The following is a 16,979-nucleotide window of genomic DNA, read 5'->3' on the forward strand; positions in this document are numbered from 1 at the left end:
CGTCTAAAAGCTTGTGATGAGTGTGATTTTTTGCTTCAAAATCTTTTATCTTAAAAGACCACACGACTACTGCAAGTGCACAGTTAATCGGTTGAAGTATTTAAGGATCGATCTCAGAGAGAGTAATAGCTAACACAAACTGAATTATAAGAGAAAGAACTATGGCTAAGACTAAATAAAAGATTGGGGTTTTGGCTTTCCTAATATCTATTGCAAAGAAAGAAAGCATAAATAAAAGCGGGTTAAAACTATAAGACTAAGGCGTTGGGCGTTTGGGAGTCATCTCAGGGTTTTCATGGTTCTAAGCAATATTATGTGTCAAGATATAACAAGTAACTACTAATTTCGGTCTAGGTTCTCAACTACGAAACACTAATGAACTAACATGAAACCTAGATTAGCACTCCGCAACTCGATATATTCACCAAACTCCGCAACTCAACTTACGCAGGTTAGGATGTGAGGTTTCAGTATAACACTCGTTCGGAGAAGTAGGATAACGCGGTGATACGCTCCCGTTCTCTAGATTAGCACTTGGTGATCAATCTAAGCACATGCATTAAAATAAAGATGTCCCATAAGAATTCTAGTATAGAACCGAAAATAAGATCTAACAACCTAATTGAAGCGAACCAAGAATTCCCCTTGAATCAACCCATAAAACCCAACAAGTAAAGTACTCGTTCATGATGCAAAGAAACGACATTGATATTATAAAGTATAGCATCAAAAACGAATGAAATAACAAAAGAGGTTCAAAGAAAACTTCTCTAGAGGTTCAAAAGAGGTTCAATTATGTCAAACTTTTCTTTCAAAAACATCCCATCCACTGCTATTACATTTCTTATAAACTCAAATACTCTTAAACATTGACCTAAGGCAAAAAAACAGGTACTTAAACCTTTGGTTATCTACAAGCTCTAGGTCAGCAATTGTAACAGGCTTTGCTTTCTTTATCTTGTAGATATACTTGGGGAGTTGCTCATAATTACTTTCATGAGAACCTCTTGGTAACTCACGAGCTTGCTCTAAAGCATCCCAAAGTTGGTGATAAGTTAGCATTAAACTATAATATTTAAGTAATGGTTTCTCCAAGTCCCTTGGTTTCAGTCCATGGCTAATACCACCAAAAAGATCTAATATGAGTTGGCTTATAATTTTTGGCGTAATTGATCCTAATGAAAAAATTATAATCCAGAAATACTCTGTTGTTTCATCTTTTGTTGTTGCTCGCACCCATTATTTTTGCACACAATAACAAATTTTTTAGTATCCGACTTAGATGCTTTCCAGCCAAACTTATATTTTACTGAAAGCATCCATAACCTTTGTTGTAATTCATATTTGGCTTGCTATTGAATTTTTCTTAGATTTTTTTAACTTGTAGAATCAAGGAATGTGATTTTGTATTATGGGCTTAGTTACAGGCCTGAACTAAATTGAAAGCCCAAAAACAAGAGACGGTTATGTCCGAAAATAATAAGGTTAAAAGATAAATATGAATTGTAACTTAAGAAAAAAAACACGAATCGTAGTCGTTCTTGTGAAATCAACCATGGACGAATCCGCCATCAAGGTAAGTAATCTTCTCTTTATGGTTCTCCCTATTTGCATAAGCTCCTCTGGTTCTCTCTCTCTCTCTATTAGATTATTTAGGATTTGAGGTAGTGGAGAGAATGTCTGATTAGATTTTTTTTTTTTTTTTTGGGTGTACATTAGGGTCAGGAATCGCTGAAATTGAACAGTGAAAAACGGTAAATTTCATTCATTTGATTTTATTATTTTTGTTTTGTTTTTTTTGGGAACCATGAGATGTTTGTCATGTTAGCTAATAATAATATTATCTCCTGCAAACAAATTCTATTGTAGCATTAGCTCGATTTCCGTAGAGGGATATGAAACTATGTTTCATCATCAGTTTCGTCTCAGTCTCGCGTTGACAAAGCATTTCGCTAAATGCGGAAAGATCGCGCGTTTCTTTATTCCCAGAGACAGAAAGGGTATCCTCAGGAGTCCTGCCTTCATTTATTTTTGGGGAGAAGGTGCGAGAGACAAGGCATTGAAACTTAGTGGACGTGACCTGGGAGGATGGACTGCAGTCGTTAAGCCTGTACCCCAGCCGGAAGAACCTGCGGAGTTAAGCAACTACCCCTTGGATCGAGAATTAAGCAAGTAAGTTGATTAATATTATTATTATTATTTATTTTAATCTCCTGCAATGCTTTTAGTATCTGTTCTTGTGATCATGCGTGCTATTTATAATCTTCTCTCCTTGTTAATTAGGCTGATGGTTAAGGTAGATGGTTTACCTTCTTCGGTGCGTAATATTGATTACATGATCGGGTTGTATGAACATTTCTCTTCATGTGGAGAGGTCACCGATATTAGTGTTATTCCCACAGTTGATTTGGTCGACGGAATCTTTGTTCCCACTAGGTTGTTTTTCCCTTCTTACTTCCCCAAATTGGTGAATATTTTTCCCAGCTCTCCCTCTCCCTCCCTGTCTCAAGTTATTAAATTATAACTAAAGAATCGAATTTTCCAGACTTGCTGAGATTTCTATTATGGGAGAAGGATGTGTAGAGAAGGCGCTGGAACTAAGTGGACGTACCGCACATGGATGGAATATAGTAGTTCGTCGTCTTGACCCGCCAATTCTCCGTAAAAGACAGCGTACCGGCTGTGAACATCCATGTACGTAAATTTTGCTCTTTGTTCTTGGTTTTCTTTTTTTTTTTTTTCTTTTTTTTTTTTATAATTTTTTTTCCAGCGACTCTTGCATAATTATAACCTCTCTCATTAATTTCGTTGTTTATGATATTTGAGAAGGCTAAGATGGAGAAGGCTAAGAAGATGGAGAAGGCTAAGATGGAGAAGATGGAGAAGGGGAAGAAAAGGAAGAATACTGCGGAGTAGAAAGCTCTCTCCTTAATTAGGACAAGACAAAAGCTCTTTGGTTTTTTTAGTTTGTGTGATACAAAACCTTTCGTGTTTTTTTCTTTTTCTTTCTTGTTTTCATGTATGGCTTCATGAAATTATAAATCGAGCAATACTTTACATGTTTCACTGAAATATATTTGTACATGTATCTGATTTTAAAAGTTGTTCTTTATTGGTTTCTACTAATGGTTATCGATCGTTGTGTTACCACTTGTACTTTAGATTTTCTTTTTTAAGCACTACAAGATATATATATATATATATATATATATATTGTAATAATTTAGAGTCGGTGTACATTCAGTAGATATAATTGGATTGTTGTATGAATTTTACGATGAATAGGCGTATGGGGAATGAGAGAGAGAGAGAGAGGGGGGTATAAGAAAACCCATAGGCGAGGAGACAATGGCAAAGCTTTTGCTCGTTGTAACTAAAATGACTCGTGATGTCTACGTGACTGGTTCATACATAATGTCATCATCCTTTTTCTATTCACTCTTTCTAGAATGTCACACATACCTTAAGATTATGTACAATGGTTCTAAAATTACAACACCCACTTTTTCTTTTTTAACACTCCACATCACCTTTTCTCTCTTCCACATCATAATTCAACACCTACATTATTTTTATCTTCTACAATGGTTTTGTTTAACAAAATTACAACACCTTACCCCACTAATTTTATTTCATATTTTTAACCTTATTTATGTTTATTTTTGGTGAACACATATTATTAATCATAGTTAATATCAAATAAATTAAAATAAGTAAAAATTAAATAAATTTATAAAATAAATTGAGATTTTGTTTTATTTTTGAAAATATATAAATGATTAGGATCCATTAAAAAAACGGATAAACAATAAACAAGAGTTTATGAAGACTGATAGCAAAAATATAATAGAAAGTTATGAGTTTTTTTTTTGTGTCCAAATTAAATGAAACAAATCTTTATTTATAGAGAATGAAAAATGATAAATTTTGGTATAAAAATAATAAAATAAATTTTGGTATTCTATAAGATAATTGATCTCAAATAATTGGGTTGGGTAAAAAATACTCCCTCCGGTTCATAATATAGGATGTTTAGAGAAATATTTTTGTTTTATAATATAGCATGTTTCCAACTTTCTATGCAACTTTTAGATTAAATTTATATTTTATATTATGCAGACTTGTTTATGATTGGTTAAACTTTTTAAAAGTAACTATTTCTTAATATGCGTGTTTTCCCTAAAACATCCTATATTTTGAAACGGAGAGAGTATTTGAAATCTAACCATCCAATAGAAACAAAACATGTTTCTTCTAAATATTATTTTATAATTAAAAAAGTAAACCATTCACAATGTGCCACATGGCGAGCCAACCCACTACTTTTGGGTTTCAACGGAGTTAAATGTTTTCAACTGTGTTGTCTCCACCTCATCTCTTTTCTTTTTTACAACACCCCATTGCATTGCTTCAACTGTTGAATTTTTTATTCAACAGCTTAAAAATACACCATTGTAAGTAGTCTAATAAGTTACCGTCGTATTTAATTTTATTTTCCTAAATGATGCCTATGAAAAAGCAATAGTTATATAATCATTATGAGCTGACATAAATAAAAATGAAATCTATAACTACATTAAGATTATTAAATAAGCTACTCGATTTAACTATGCAAATAATACATGACTAGGTAACAACCCACACATAGTGCGGGATAAATCGATTTAAAGAAAATTATTATACGTAAAATTATTATCATAAAACTAATATATATTTGTGTTAAATATAATATGTAATAAAGTTTTTTATTTATTTATTCAAAGCTGCATTTTTCGTGTAAAAAATCATAATATATTTAAATTGCGTGATTAGAACATATATTCCTATTCGGTTATTAATATTTTCAATTTTAATGAATAATCACACTAAATATTGAGATTAATTAGTTTACATACTTAGATATATATATATATATATATATATATATATATAAATAATCATACATCATGATATCCCTAATTTGTTGTCATTTTTATATTTATTCATCTATATATAAATTGATATTTATTGGGAATTAAGTTTCTGTTAATGAGTTGGAGATAATTTAAGGGTAATATACTTTTTTTTTATAATCAATTATAATAACTATTAAAAGCTTGTTATTAAAATTATTATGGTAATAATACTAACATAAAAAATAACATTTCATTTTTATATGATTACGTTAATAAGTTATATGTTTAATAAGTTATATATTCTTTATTTTTATTAACTTTATATTAATTGATATGTTTTTATAGCCTTTTTCGAATGTTTAACTTATATTGATTTTAAGAAATCAACATAACTTTGACTTGTATATATATTTGTAAGTAAATTTTAGTGAAATTTTGCCTTAAAATAGTATGTAATTATTTAACTAGTTTTAATATGTGATTTTTATATTTGTGTGAACAATGATGATATATCTAATTATTATTCAATTAATTTTAAAAATATATATAATGGCATGTCAATGTAATTAAGTAGAAAATTTAAGAATATTTTTCTAAAAGGTACACAGATCTCTCTGGCGGTGACACAATAGCTTTTTCAAAAGTGTGCTTCTCTAATAATATATAAGGAATATAAAAAAGTTGTGTATTGGAAAACAAATGAGAGATAAAATTTATTTATTTGTTTATATTTTACAATCTTTTTCTATAGTGAAACGTCGATGTAATTTTTGTTTTGATGTATATTTATTCTGCAAGGATTTTTAAAATCTACTAGAAAATTATATTTGTTCTGCAAGGATTTTTAAAATCTACAGTACTAGAAAATTATATTTGTTCGTCGTGCAGCCAAAGTTGGTGTTATGGGTTACTAGTCAATGGTGAGGAAGGGTACTTTGGACAATGGCATAGTTTCTGGTTACAACTCAATCGTAAAAGGATCAAATCAAGATGGTGGTAACTCCTGCAACAACTGAAAAACATTTTCAAATTCCCGAACCATAGAGATTTCACCCACAGCAACCTGTCCTACAGACTCCGTCATCAATATCGTAGCCAAATACACCTCCCGACCCTTCCTGTTCATCTTCTCTGCCTGCACAGCTGATATAACCAGACTCCCCAAGGTTGGCCTCACTCTCTCATAAAACCAACTCCTCACTCCAGGCCTCTCAAATACAACTCTACCCTGATGACAATCCAAATGTACTCCATACAGGTGTAACCAATCCATGCCCAAAATCACATCATACAACTTCACTGGACTAATAACCAGGTTTGCCGGCATTGACTCCCCAGCCACCTGAATATCCCTACTCTCGCACGTCCATGGACCTGGATCATCCCGCCTCCAGCAATCTTAACGCTCCTGAACTGCTCTATGGGATCTCTATGAATGTTGCCCCTCTCAGCACACTTTGGGGTAACGAAGCAATGAGTAGCTGTGGAGTCGAACCCTATGCATTAAGAACCCTATGCATTCATCACAGACACCTATAATATCGAAAAATGACAAAAACCACAAAGTAAAGTTTAGAAATTATACTTGTGATCGCGTTAGATGATTTAAAAGGTTGATATGCTGGTCGCTAAATTAGATGATTTTAGATATTAGGCTCTGAGCCACAAGCAAATATTGCAGTTTCAGTCTTTCTTATGGTACTTGGTGGTTGCTGCTCATCTAACAATCATTACCAGCTTTATCTCATATTTGATGGATATCTCCACAAATTGTTCAAGCACTAATTAGGCTTTTGTGTATATGTTTTTTCTGCTAGCTGTTGGCTTGTTAAAGAATTTGATTAGGTTGCAAGCTATGTGTCCCTTTTAGTACCTTTGCATTGCATCTAAAAATAGTCTCTTTTCAAACTTTCGTTTTCAATTTTGCTAATTTCTTTCGTGTGTCTCTCTCTCCTCAACTTTTTATTATTTTTTGGTTTTTATTAGTTTGACATCCATTGGCGTATGATCAATGGAGATGGTCTAACGCTACTCCAAGGTAAAAGACCATAGACACATATTATGTCAATACAACTTGTCAATTGTCATCATTACATTCTTTACACTGATCCAATCCCCTACTTAAAAATGGATGTGTACTACATAACTCCTATTAGGAAGAAGTTCAAGACGTGCAGCCTTTATGAGCAATCATGATTATAATAATGCACCGTTTGGAGATTTAAATTTTACAGTCTTAAAGGTGATGGAAGGCATTGTCCCTAGTGGTATACATGTCAGGACCCCCAAGCCATCCAAGGAAAAATTATGAGACAAAAGTTGTTCTCGAAGTTGTTCTAGACTTCTAGTGGATCTCAAGATTATAACTGCTTTAGTCTTTTAAAGGAGGTTAGGTTGGAGTTGGACATATGACTTTAGAATGTTTTTTAAACCCATTGCTTTGCCTCTGATTGAGTTGTGTTATATAATGAAGGATGACATTTTATTTTATTTTCTTTTCATTTTGTTCACAACTACATGGAGTTGCTTGTTTAATTTAATATATTAATCAACTAGAAGATAAAACAAAAAAATGGAACCTCAATATGTAAACACGGCAAAGTGTTTTTATAGTCTGGCTTTGCATTCTCAAGCGGTCACGCAAAGCTCACTCTCTGCTCTCCCCGCGTATGAAAGTCTACATAAATATTGAAACTAGTTTATATGCTTACATGCGGTGATATATACAGATGCTTTAAGATTATGTAATGAACATCACCACTTGGAATATGTATCGTTGATGAGTAACTGTTAACAAAGTCTTCTCGGGTTAGGGGGTTCAACACCAGGTCAATCTCAAGAATGTAGAGTAAAGTGCAAAATAAACTTTACATGGAAGAATGGTACGCAGATAGTTCACCAAAGGAATATCTCTATATGCTTATTTAAACAATGTTGTTAAAAGTTTAATCCTACTATCATGTGACATATTACAAAAAAAATTGTTGTATTTTAATTAATTTAATAAGTAACCAAAGAAAAGTTTATATTGGTTTATAAAATAATAAAATAATATTTTTGAAATTATTTAACAGATTCTATTTATTGTTTCAAAAACTTTAAGAAACTATAACAAACTATTTAGAATAATTATAAAACTTAATTTTATTTATAAAACTAAGATTAAATATATGCATCCCTAAATCTTTTAATAATGGTATATTTTAAAACTAAGATACAACATTGCTTATGTTTTAAAATATAAAATATTAGATCTAATTTATTAAACATTTTTTTGCACTGCAATTCAACGCAGTGACATTTTATTAAAATTTAAGAAATTACAAATATTATATTTTATTCATCATAGTATATATAACTAAAAAATCAAAAAGTTAAATCGAGATTTCTAAACACGACCGCGTTTCAATACGGATTTTGTTTTATTTTCTGGAATTGACCAAATTTATATGATTCACGGATTTGAACATTGTATCATATACCGAAGACGAGTTGAAATAAGAGTATGAAACTAAGTAAATTACATGTAAAATATTATAAAATGTATATAGTAACTCAAATAAAACTTCTATTATAATTTTATAACTAACAAATTACAGTAACATTTACGCTTCCCCGTGATGTACAGCACGGATAACTATCTAGTTATTAGTTTATTGTCTTGGAAACTCAAATTCAAATATGTGAATGAGGTCATAAAAATGGATGCGTACTACATAACTCCTACATGGAAGAACGTCAAGACGTGCAGTAAAATTGTAGCCTTCATTGATGCCAATGGGGATTACAATAATGCACCGCTCGGAGATTTCAGTTTCACAGTCCCAAAGGTGATGGAAGACACTGTCTTAGTGGTATCTTTGTCAGGACCCCTAACCCATCCAAAGAAAACTTCTGAGTATGTAAGCTTCTTACAATGTTGAAGTTGTTCTCTGTGTGATCAGGGATGTCTAAGTACTAGCTGGTTCAGTCTTTTGAATGGGACTAGCTTGGATTTATGACTTTAGAATGCTTTTTAGACCCATCTCTTTGACTATGATTGAGTTTGTTATTATATAATGAAGAATGACATTTTTCTTCTCTTTTCATTATGTTCACAATCCAATCAAAGTCAAACCAATGGGTATAAAAAAACATTCTCAAATCATAATTCCAATCTAGCCCCCTTCAAAAGATTAAACCAGCTAGAACATAGAAATTCATGATTACTCCGAGAACAATATTAGAAGCTTAAAGACAAAAGATTTATTTGGATGGTTTGGGGGTTCCGACAAGTATATCACTAGGGATAATGTCTTCCATATTCTTTGGGACTGTAAAATTGAAATCTCCAAACTGCGCATTATTGTAACTCTAATAGGCTTCAATGAAGACTGCAATCTCAGTGTGTGTGCGTCTATAACTTCTTCCCAATAGGAGTTATGTAGTTTAAATCCATTTTTATGCCCTCATTCACATATTTGAATATGAATTTCCAAGACTGCAAAACTGACTGTTGCGTCATCATTATTATTATAATTAACGGGAGAGTGCGTGCGGTTTAGCATCAATGTATTCAGATTTGAACAAGACATGCATGCAAGTTTTAGAGACTCTCCTAATAATTAAATTTCTGAAACCTCAGGTCTTTAAGCAGTGGAAGTTTCACAACTGCTTGAGCAAATCCCTCGAATGTTAATTTCAGAGCACATTAATTACAAGTCTAATTGTTTCTCAGATTACTTGACTTTGTAAGATGCATTTCATATACAAGTCTAGAATTCCTTTAAATTCAAATCATGTTGACCGAGTTTGATTTTTTGTACTTACAAGGAATTAAACAAGTACGTTATGTTTTGGTTTTGGATTTAAAAAAATTCAGATTTTATTTTTTTCATTATTATCATTTTTTATATGGCTTTTCTTTTAAAAACTTTTCTTCTATCATCATTTTGAATTTTTGACTTAGGATTTAAATGTTTTTACTTAGGAATTAAACAAGTACGTTATGTTTTGGCTTAGGATTTAATTTTTCTTTAAATATTCTTAAAATATATACACGACTAGCGCTAAAGCAATTTAGAACACTGGTAACAAGTTGAAAACATATAATCTAACAATCTCACCCGACACACATATCTTATCACTTAAACCAACGATAGTACTAGATTTGCTTGCGACTGTTAAGGATAGAATTAAAAGAGTACCTGTCGGCGATCTTGTGCCCAATAGTGATCTGACATGGCCACAAGATCGATCACCTTTGGTTTGAGGTGATGTAGATCTTATGCCACATCGATGGGTCTTTAGAGACATGTCGCCACGGTCTGCACACCTTCTGAGCGTTGTCTAGTATCTCAGTCACGCTGAGATGTTGCGGAATCGAAGACGTCAAATCCGTCAGAAGATCCGCCTGGTTTCGGCTCTCCGCCTTTCATCAACGGTGGCATGGAAGTAGAAGACGGCGAAGTCATTTCCGAGGATCAAATGTCAAATCTGTGAAATAAGAAATTCAAGTGTGTTAATAAGACCTTAGATTGTTCGTAGATTTTAAGTTGTTTTTTGGATTTTGACTTTCCAAAAAAAAAAAGATTTGTTACCCAGTCAAGATTTCATATAATTTATTACCCATTCAAGATTTCATATAATTTATTACCCATTCAAGATTTCATATAATTTATTACCTATTCAAGATTTTGCATTAGTAGTTTCCCTATAATTAAAGGTTAAGAAATCTGACTTTTAGACTTTTAACTATTTATTGGAAAATAAAAACATAACCCCAATTTTATAAGTTTGTTTTATCAACTTGCCACTTGTTTTTCTCCTTTATTTTTTTATTTATTTACAAACTGATAAAAACAACAATCGAATACCAAATAGCAAAAGTCAAAAAAATATTCATGACCTTCAGACCTTCCTTGAAACTTTCGGCTTAGGGTTGACATTCGTTATTCAGTTTGCTTGGATTCAAGTTATTCTGATTTTGGATTATCTCAAATTTCCGAAAATAGCTTTATTAGGGACTGAATTTTGTTTTGGTACCATCTGTTTTGGACAAAAGCTTATAAGAAAATAAACATAACTAATTAATATTATAGATTTATTAGTATATTTAATTTTTCTTATATGTATATCTAACAAAATTATTCATCTTTAATAAATTCCAGTCAAATGGTTCATGATTATATATATAATTCGGATTCTGTTAAACCATTTGATTTTTGAATTTTTGCTGCGGATCGAGTTATTTCGTTTGGTAGTTTTGACCAACTCCTATTTCGGTTTTGGTTTTGGTTTCCAGTTTTGTCCTCGTAGCATATACGTACAGTATTTAATGTTGGGTGAGGGTCAATCAAGCTTACTTTGACAAGGAATTTACACGGTAAAAAAGCTACTTGTTGGTACGGGAATTAGCATCCCCGACATATCGATCACGACCCGTTAAAGAACCAGCTATCTAAACCGGGAATTCGACCTAGGATTGGATTTCATCCCTGAAAGCCCAATAACGTTAAGAAGCCCATGGATGAGGTGACGAATCGGCACTTCAGCTCGCCCTGCGGCTGACCTAGTGAGAAAGGAAAGACTTTCCTTATTAATTCGCCTGTAGTTAGGAAAGTCAATATATTCAATATATTCGATATATTTGAGTATATTGAGTAGATCTTTGAATACCTATAAATAGAGGGCAATCCTCTCATTGTAAGATCATCGAATCATTAATACAAAACCCTAAATTCTTCTTTGTTCTTGAGCAAAACCTATCTTGTTCCTCAAGAGATTTCATTTCTTCTTTTCTTGCTTACTTTGATCTAAATCCTCCAAGAGATTGTTATTGAATTTGTTTCCCTTCTAAACAAATTCATTGTGAGAAACCTCAGTTTCTACAATTGGCGCTAGAGAGAGGGGGGCCTAAGTTCTACAAAACACTTATCTTCTAGATCTCATCAAAAGCAAGAGCCAACACCATGTCTTCAATCCTCAACAACGGTGCCAACGCAACTGCCCCATGACAAGACGATCCAACCAACCGAGAGACCAAATCTCAGGACGTCGCCGCGGATCCACCTGTCGCCACACCCACCACGCGCGTCTACGCGCGGACGGGTATTCGCCGAACTTCGGCCAACCCAGCAGATGAGTCCGCAGCACTTGCCGACGGGGTGGAGGAAGTTGAGATACCCCGCCAGGGGGATCAGGAGGCCGACGAGGTGCCACCAGTCAATGGAACTGTCGATGGACTGAGATCGCCTGCGCAAGTCGCCCAACCATCCCAGTTCGTCACGATGGACGACCTCCGTCACGTGTTCGGAACGATATCCAGGGACCTCTTCCAGGCTATCTCCGCAACAAATCAACGGCTGGACGCGATGGGACACAACGCACCCCCGCCACGTCAACAGAACGAGGCAACATCACAGGAGGTTCGGAGGAACGATCCTCTAAACCGCCGCCTGTTCAGCGACCCGCCGTCTTCGACTTTCCGATTCCCGAACCAGCACGTACCATCCGTACTAGCATCAGGGACGCAGCCTCAGCTGGGGCAATCCTCTCAGAGAGATCCGGCCACACCTTCCTGCCCCGAGCTGGAGGAAATGAACCTCAGGATCAAAGCTATGGGGTCCCTCCTCCACCGAGCTGTAAGCTCGGCACCTGAGATCGACAGAATGTTCGAGGCCACGCAGCGATCTCCATTCACCCAGCGCATCTTGGGAACATATGTTCCGAACGTAAAGATAAGGGTTCCAACTTACGATGGAACGAAGGATCCAGTGCAGCACTTGACCTCGTTCATGGCTACTATCGCAAAAGCTAGGTTCACCGAGGAGCAGAAGGACGCCGGCCAGTGCCAACTGTTCGTCGACAGTTTGATCGAGAACGCTCTAATATGGTTTTCCCATATCCCTCCGGGCACTATCGACTGTTTCGAACAACTGTCAACAGCCTTCCTGCGAAATTATCGGGTGTTCATAGAACGCAACGCTTCCAGCGCCGAACTATGGGAAATAGTCCAAGAGCCCGACGAACCCCTGCGAAAGTACCTCACCCTATTCAAGGAAAAATACGCCACCATAACGGTCGCTGAGGACGTCGCAATCGCTGCTTTCAAGAAAGGACTCATTCCCGGATCCCGACTGCACGTAGATCTCAATATCAGGGAAGCCACTGACCTGGACGAAGCCCTTCACCGAGGATCTCGCGTCGCTTACGTGGAGGAAGATGAGGAGAAGCGAGCTAACAAGCTCCCTCCTCCTTGCCCGGCCCTGGCCAAAGAAAAAAGTCGGGAAACCTATCAGGAACCTCGGAAGCATCACGACCAGAGGGACCCCAAGCGCGGAGTAGTCAACGCGATATCCGAGGACGAAGGATAGAACACCGCTTCTTCCGATGCACAAGAGGAGCTGTACTGCGATTTTCATATGTTCGGCGGCCATTCAACAGCCGAGTGCAAGCACCTGTCCAATTATTTATATGAGAAGTACCTGTCCGGTGAAATCAAAGCCGTCTATCAACCAAAAGCTTCTCGCGGCGGCCGCGGTGGCAGAGGTCGAGGAGGAAGGTTCGGACGATCCAACCCCGGCCGAGGTCAGAAGGGTACCAACCAATCCAATAACGCACCAGATACTCCGCAACAGCCACCCCCCACCGAGCAGCAGGCGCCGTTGCCAGGGACAGTGGAAGTCCCCCAGACACCGTCCAAACGTCAAAAAGGACAGCAGAGCGATCAAGCAGCACCTCGGGGTCGTATATCTATGATCATCGGCCAGACCGATGAATGCCCGGACTCTGTACGAGCCCTGAAAAAGCGAGCGCGTCAGGTCTTTAACGTCCAAGCGATTTCCGAAGAAGAAGCGCTAAGCACGAACCCCATCGCGTTCACCGCGGAGGACGCCAAGGGGATCCACCACCCTCATAACGACCCCCTAGTGGTGGAAGTCAGAATGGGCGAATTTGACGTAGAACGCGTCTTAGTGGACACCGGTAGCATGGTTAACGTCCTGTTCTCGCAAACACTGGAGAAAATGGGCGTCACGCCAGAACAAATCAAACCAGGGGGCAGAACGCTGACCGGGTACGACCTTAGATTGTTCGTAGATTTGTGAAATAAGAAATTCAAGTGTGTTAATAAGACCTTAGATTGTTCGTAGATTTTAAGTTGTTTTTTTGGATTCTGACTTTTCAAAAAAAAAAAAAGATTTATTACCCATTCAAGATTTCATATAATTTATTACCCATTCAAGATTTCATATAATTTTATTACCCATTCAAGATTTCATATAATTTATTACCTATTCAAGATTTTGCATTAGTAGTTTCCCTATAAAGGTTAAGAAATCTAACTTTTTTTTTTACTATTTATTGGAAAGAAAAAAACATAACCCCAATTTTATAAGTTTGTTTTATCAACTTGCCACTTGTTTTTCTCCTTTATTTTTGTTTACAAACTGACAAAAACTAACACATATATTATATACCATTCAAAACAACAATCGAATACCAAATAGCAAAATTCAAAAAGTATTCATGACCTTCCTTGAAACTTTCGGCTTAGGGTTGACATTCGTTTATTCAGTTTTCTTGGATTCAAGTTATTCTGATATTGGATTATTTCAGATTTCCGAAAATAGCTTTATTAGGGACTGAATTTTGTTTTGTTACAATCTGTTTTTTGGACAAAAGCTATAAGAAAATAAACATAACTAATTAATATTATATATAGATTTATTAGTATATTTAAATTTTCTTATATGTATATGGTATATCTAACAAAACTATTGATGTTTAATAAATTTCAGTCAAATGGTTCATGTTTATATATATAATTCGGATTCTCTTAAACCATTTGATTTTTTTTTGAATTTTCGATGCGGAGTTATTTCGTTTGGTAGTTTTGATTTCCAATTTGTATTTAACATTGGGTCAATCAAGCTTAGTCAAATGGTTCATGTTTTCTACGGTTTAAAAGACCAAAGAAACAACACATGTCTATCGAAACTACGTACTGAAAAGAGGGCAGGAACGAACGAGTTCATTAATTTCAAGTCTAGACACTTGTCATCATTGCATTTTTTGCAATGGCCTAATCCGCTTATCCTTATCTAGTCACAAGACGAGTCGTGCGTACGTTGTAGACGACGTACGTACTCACCCCTGATATAAGTATCTCACAACTTTGATCTTCTCGGAATACCGCTTCTCTAAATTCTTAACAAGTTTAACATTGAAGTAAAGGTGTCCACCACATAACTCAAGATGTAACAAGTTCGGAAAATTGTCAAATATGGCTTTTATGCCGGTTTTGGATAATCCGTTCCCAAAAAGCTGGAGGTGGCAAAGAACGGGTATTGTTTTAGCGATCGCTAGAGCAACGTCATCACCACTATTTACGTAACTATTGTCGTATGCCTTCAACGTTCTCAGATTGGGACAAGACTGACCTACATCTTGTACTCATTCTACTCTACTCTATCTTTTAATACAATGTCATTTTCATTCATTTCTGTTGCTTTGTTATTCGTTTCTATGTCCGAGTAGTGTAGTAAAGTTTCTAGGGATGGGATATATGATTTTGTATTCTTGATCGGTTAGGATGCCTTAGTTGATTGTAAATGATTGATAGATTTCCTTCTAGGTTGGTGTTCTTAATGCTGTCAACAGACCGAGAGGTTGAGATTAGATCTAGGGCGTTTACCAATGCTACAGGCTGAAAGGAGTAGATAAAATGCTTGATTTAGCCAATGCTAGAGGTTTACTTGACTCTGAGTAAGAAATTAGATGAGTTCGAGTCTACTGACAATAATGGATCGACCTTAATGCCTGCTTGTTCATATTGCTAGTGCGACAGTGTGGTAATGTGTTCAAGGTTGATTGTTGCTAGTGCGAGAGTGTGGTGACAAGGTTTTAGAGGTTCATTGTCTAGGAAATAATTGCTTGAGGCATGTAAGGAATTTGTACTGGTCTAGAACACTTAGGATTCGATTACCCCCATCCTTAGGAACTTTCGTATTTTAATTGTTTGCATTTTCTTCACTTACTCGACTATCTACCCAATCAGGTACACGATAACCAGTATCGAGTAATACATCGAGCTGTTCATATCTCACTTGCATACTCGATCACCCCACTCGATCATGTACTCGATTGCTTGCATCGAGTGCTTAGGTCATGTGGTTTCTTTGTTTATATTCTTTTCTTTTGTTTATTTTAGGACTGTTAGAACCAAAACCCTATCTGCTTGGCTTGACTTGTATTGTACTGATCATATCCTTCCTGCTAGCAATAAACAACCATTTGGATTGATAACCCTTTGTACTACAACTGCATAGGGAATTGATACTTTGGTGAAAACCTGTCTATCATCTCTAGAGACTCTTCGTCACGATCTACACACTTTACGAGCTATGCCAAGTATCTCTTCAACACTAAGACGGAGCAGAATCGAAGACATTAACTCCGGTGGAAGCTCCGCCCAGTTTCTGTATTTTCCGTTCTCAACTTTTGAGCCTCTCTATATATGAATATTCTTCCACGAAAGTTTCTCACCATAACATTCCTTTTTACTTGTTTACTTCTGTTACCAGGAAATCTTTCAATACTCGAAATCAGAACCAATACTGCTTCAGTTCCGTCACCTATCCCGTCTGAATGTTCAATTTACTAAATCTGATATTGAATTATTGCCACTCTTTCTTGAGAGCTGCCCAAAACTAGAATCTTTAGTAATGGTAATGAATAATTGTAACCCTCTGATTTATGCCATATTGTTTGTGAAAATCTTTTGTCTATATTTCTTCTCTAGTCAACTTGTTTTCTTCTGTTTTTGCAGGAATTGGTTAAGGACCAATCCATGCGTGGTAAGAAGGAGAAAGAACCAAAGGTGATGTTTTCAACAGTTCCCCAGTGTTTGGTATCATCGCTCAACTTTGTGGAATGGAAACGTTCGATCTCAGGGTATGAAGGAGAAACAGAGCTAGTAAGATACTTCTTGAAGAATTCAAAAATCTTGGAGAAGTTAAGGCTCGATATTTACTATACCGAAAAGGCTAAGTGTGCCTTCCTTCAAGAACTCCTTACAATGCCAAGATGCTCTAGTGTTTGTCA

At 35.6% G+C, this 16,979-nt stretch overlaps 1 protein-coding gene and 2 long non-coding RNA genes across 6 annotated transcripts; 1 reads left to right on the plus strand and 2 right to left on the minus strand.

Annotated features, from left to right (window-relative positions):
- Positions 1–1,740: 1,740 nt before the first annotated feature.
- LOC147948991 (uncharacterized) lies at positions 1,741–2,750 on the minus strand. Its single transcript, XR_015581530.1, has 2 exons — positions 2,612–2,750; positions 1,741–2,500 (listed from the first exon to the last, which is right to left on the minus strand). It is a non-coding gene; the product is annotated as an uncharacterized LOC147948991 (long non-coding RNA).
- LOC147948992 (nucleolin 2-like) lies at positions 1,904–3,122 on the plus strand. Of its 3 annotated transcripts, none has more exons than XR_015581513.1 (4): positions 1,904–2,172; positions 2,284–2,467; positions 2,546–2,694; positions 2,830–3,122. XR_015581513.1 is itself a non-coding variant. In XM_087486889.1 (4 exons), the coding sequence occupies exons 1-4, from the start codon at positions 1,904–1,906 to the stop codon at positions 2,832–2,834; spliced, it is 576 nt and encodes a 191-aa protein (XP_087343015.1). In that variant the 3' UTR covers positions 2,835–3,122. The 3 variants fall into 3 exon arrangements, 2 of the variants coding, with proteins under 2 accessions (XP_087343015.1, XP_087343019.1); XM_087486889.1 differs by having other exon boundaries at positions 2,284–2,436; XM_087486893.1 differs by lacking the exon at positions 2,284–2,467.
- Positions 3,123–5,813: 2,691 nt separating this feature from the next.
- LOC147948993 (uncharacterized) lies at positions 5,814–10,394 on the minus strand. 2 transcript variants are annotated; one of them, XR_015581521.1, is made up of 3 exons: positions 10,082–10,394; positions 7,475–7,572; positions 5,814–6,428 (listed from the first exon to the last, which is right to left on the minus strand). It is a non-coding gene; the product is annotated as an uncharacterized LOC147948993 (long non-coding RNA). The 2 variants fall into 2 exon arrangements; XR_015581528.1 differs by lacking the exon at positions 7,475–7,572.
- Between the last annotated feature and the right edge of the window lie 6,585 nt (positions 10,395–16,979).

The sequence above is a fragment of the Camelina sativa genome, chromosome 2 (genome assembly GCF_030686135.1).
Source record: "Camelina sativa cultivar CO46 ecotype springtype chromosome 2, ASM3068613v1".
Lineage (NCBI taxonomy): Eukaryota > Viridiplantae > Streptophyta > Magnoliopsida > Brassicales > Brassicaceae > Camelina > Camelina sativa.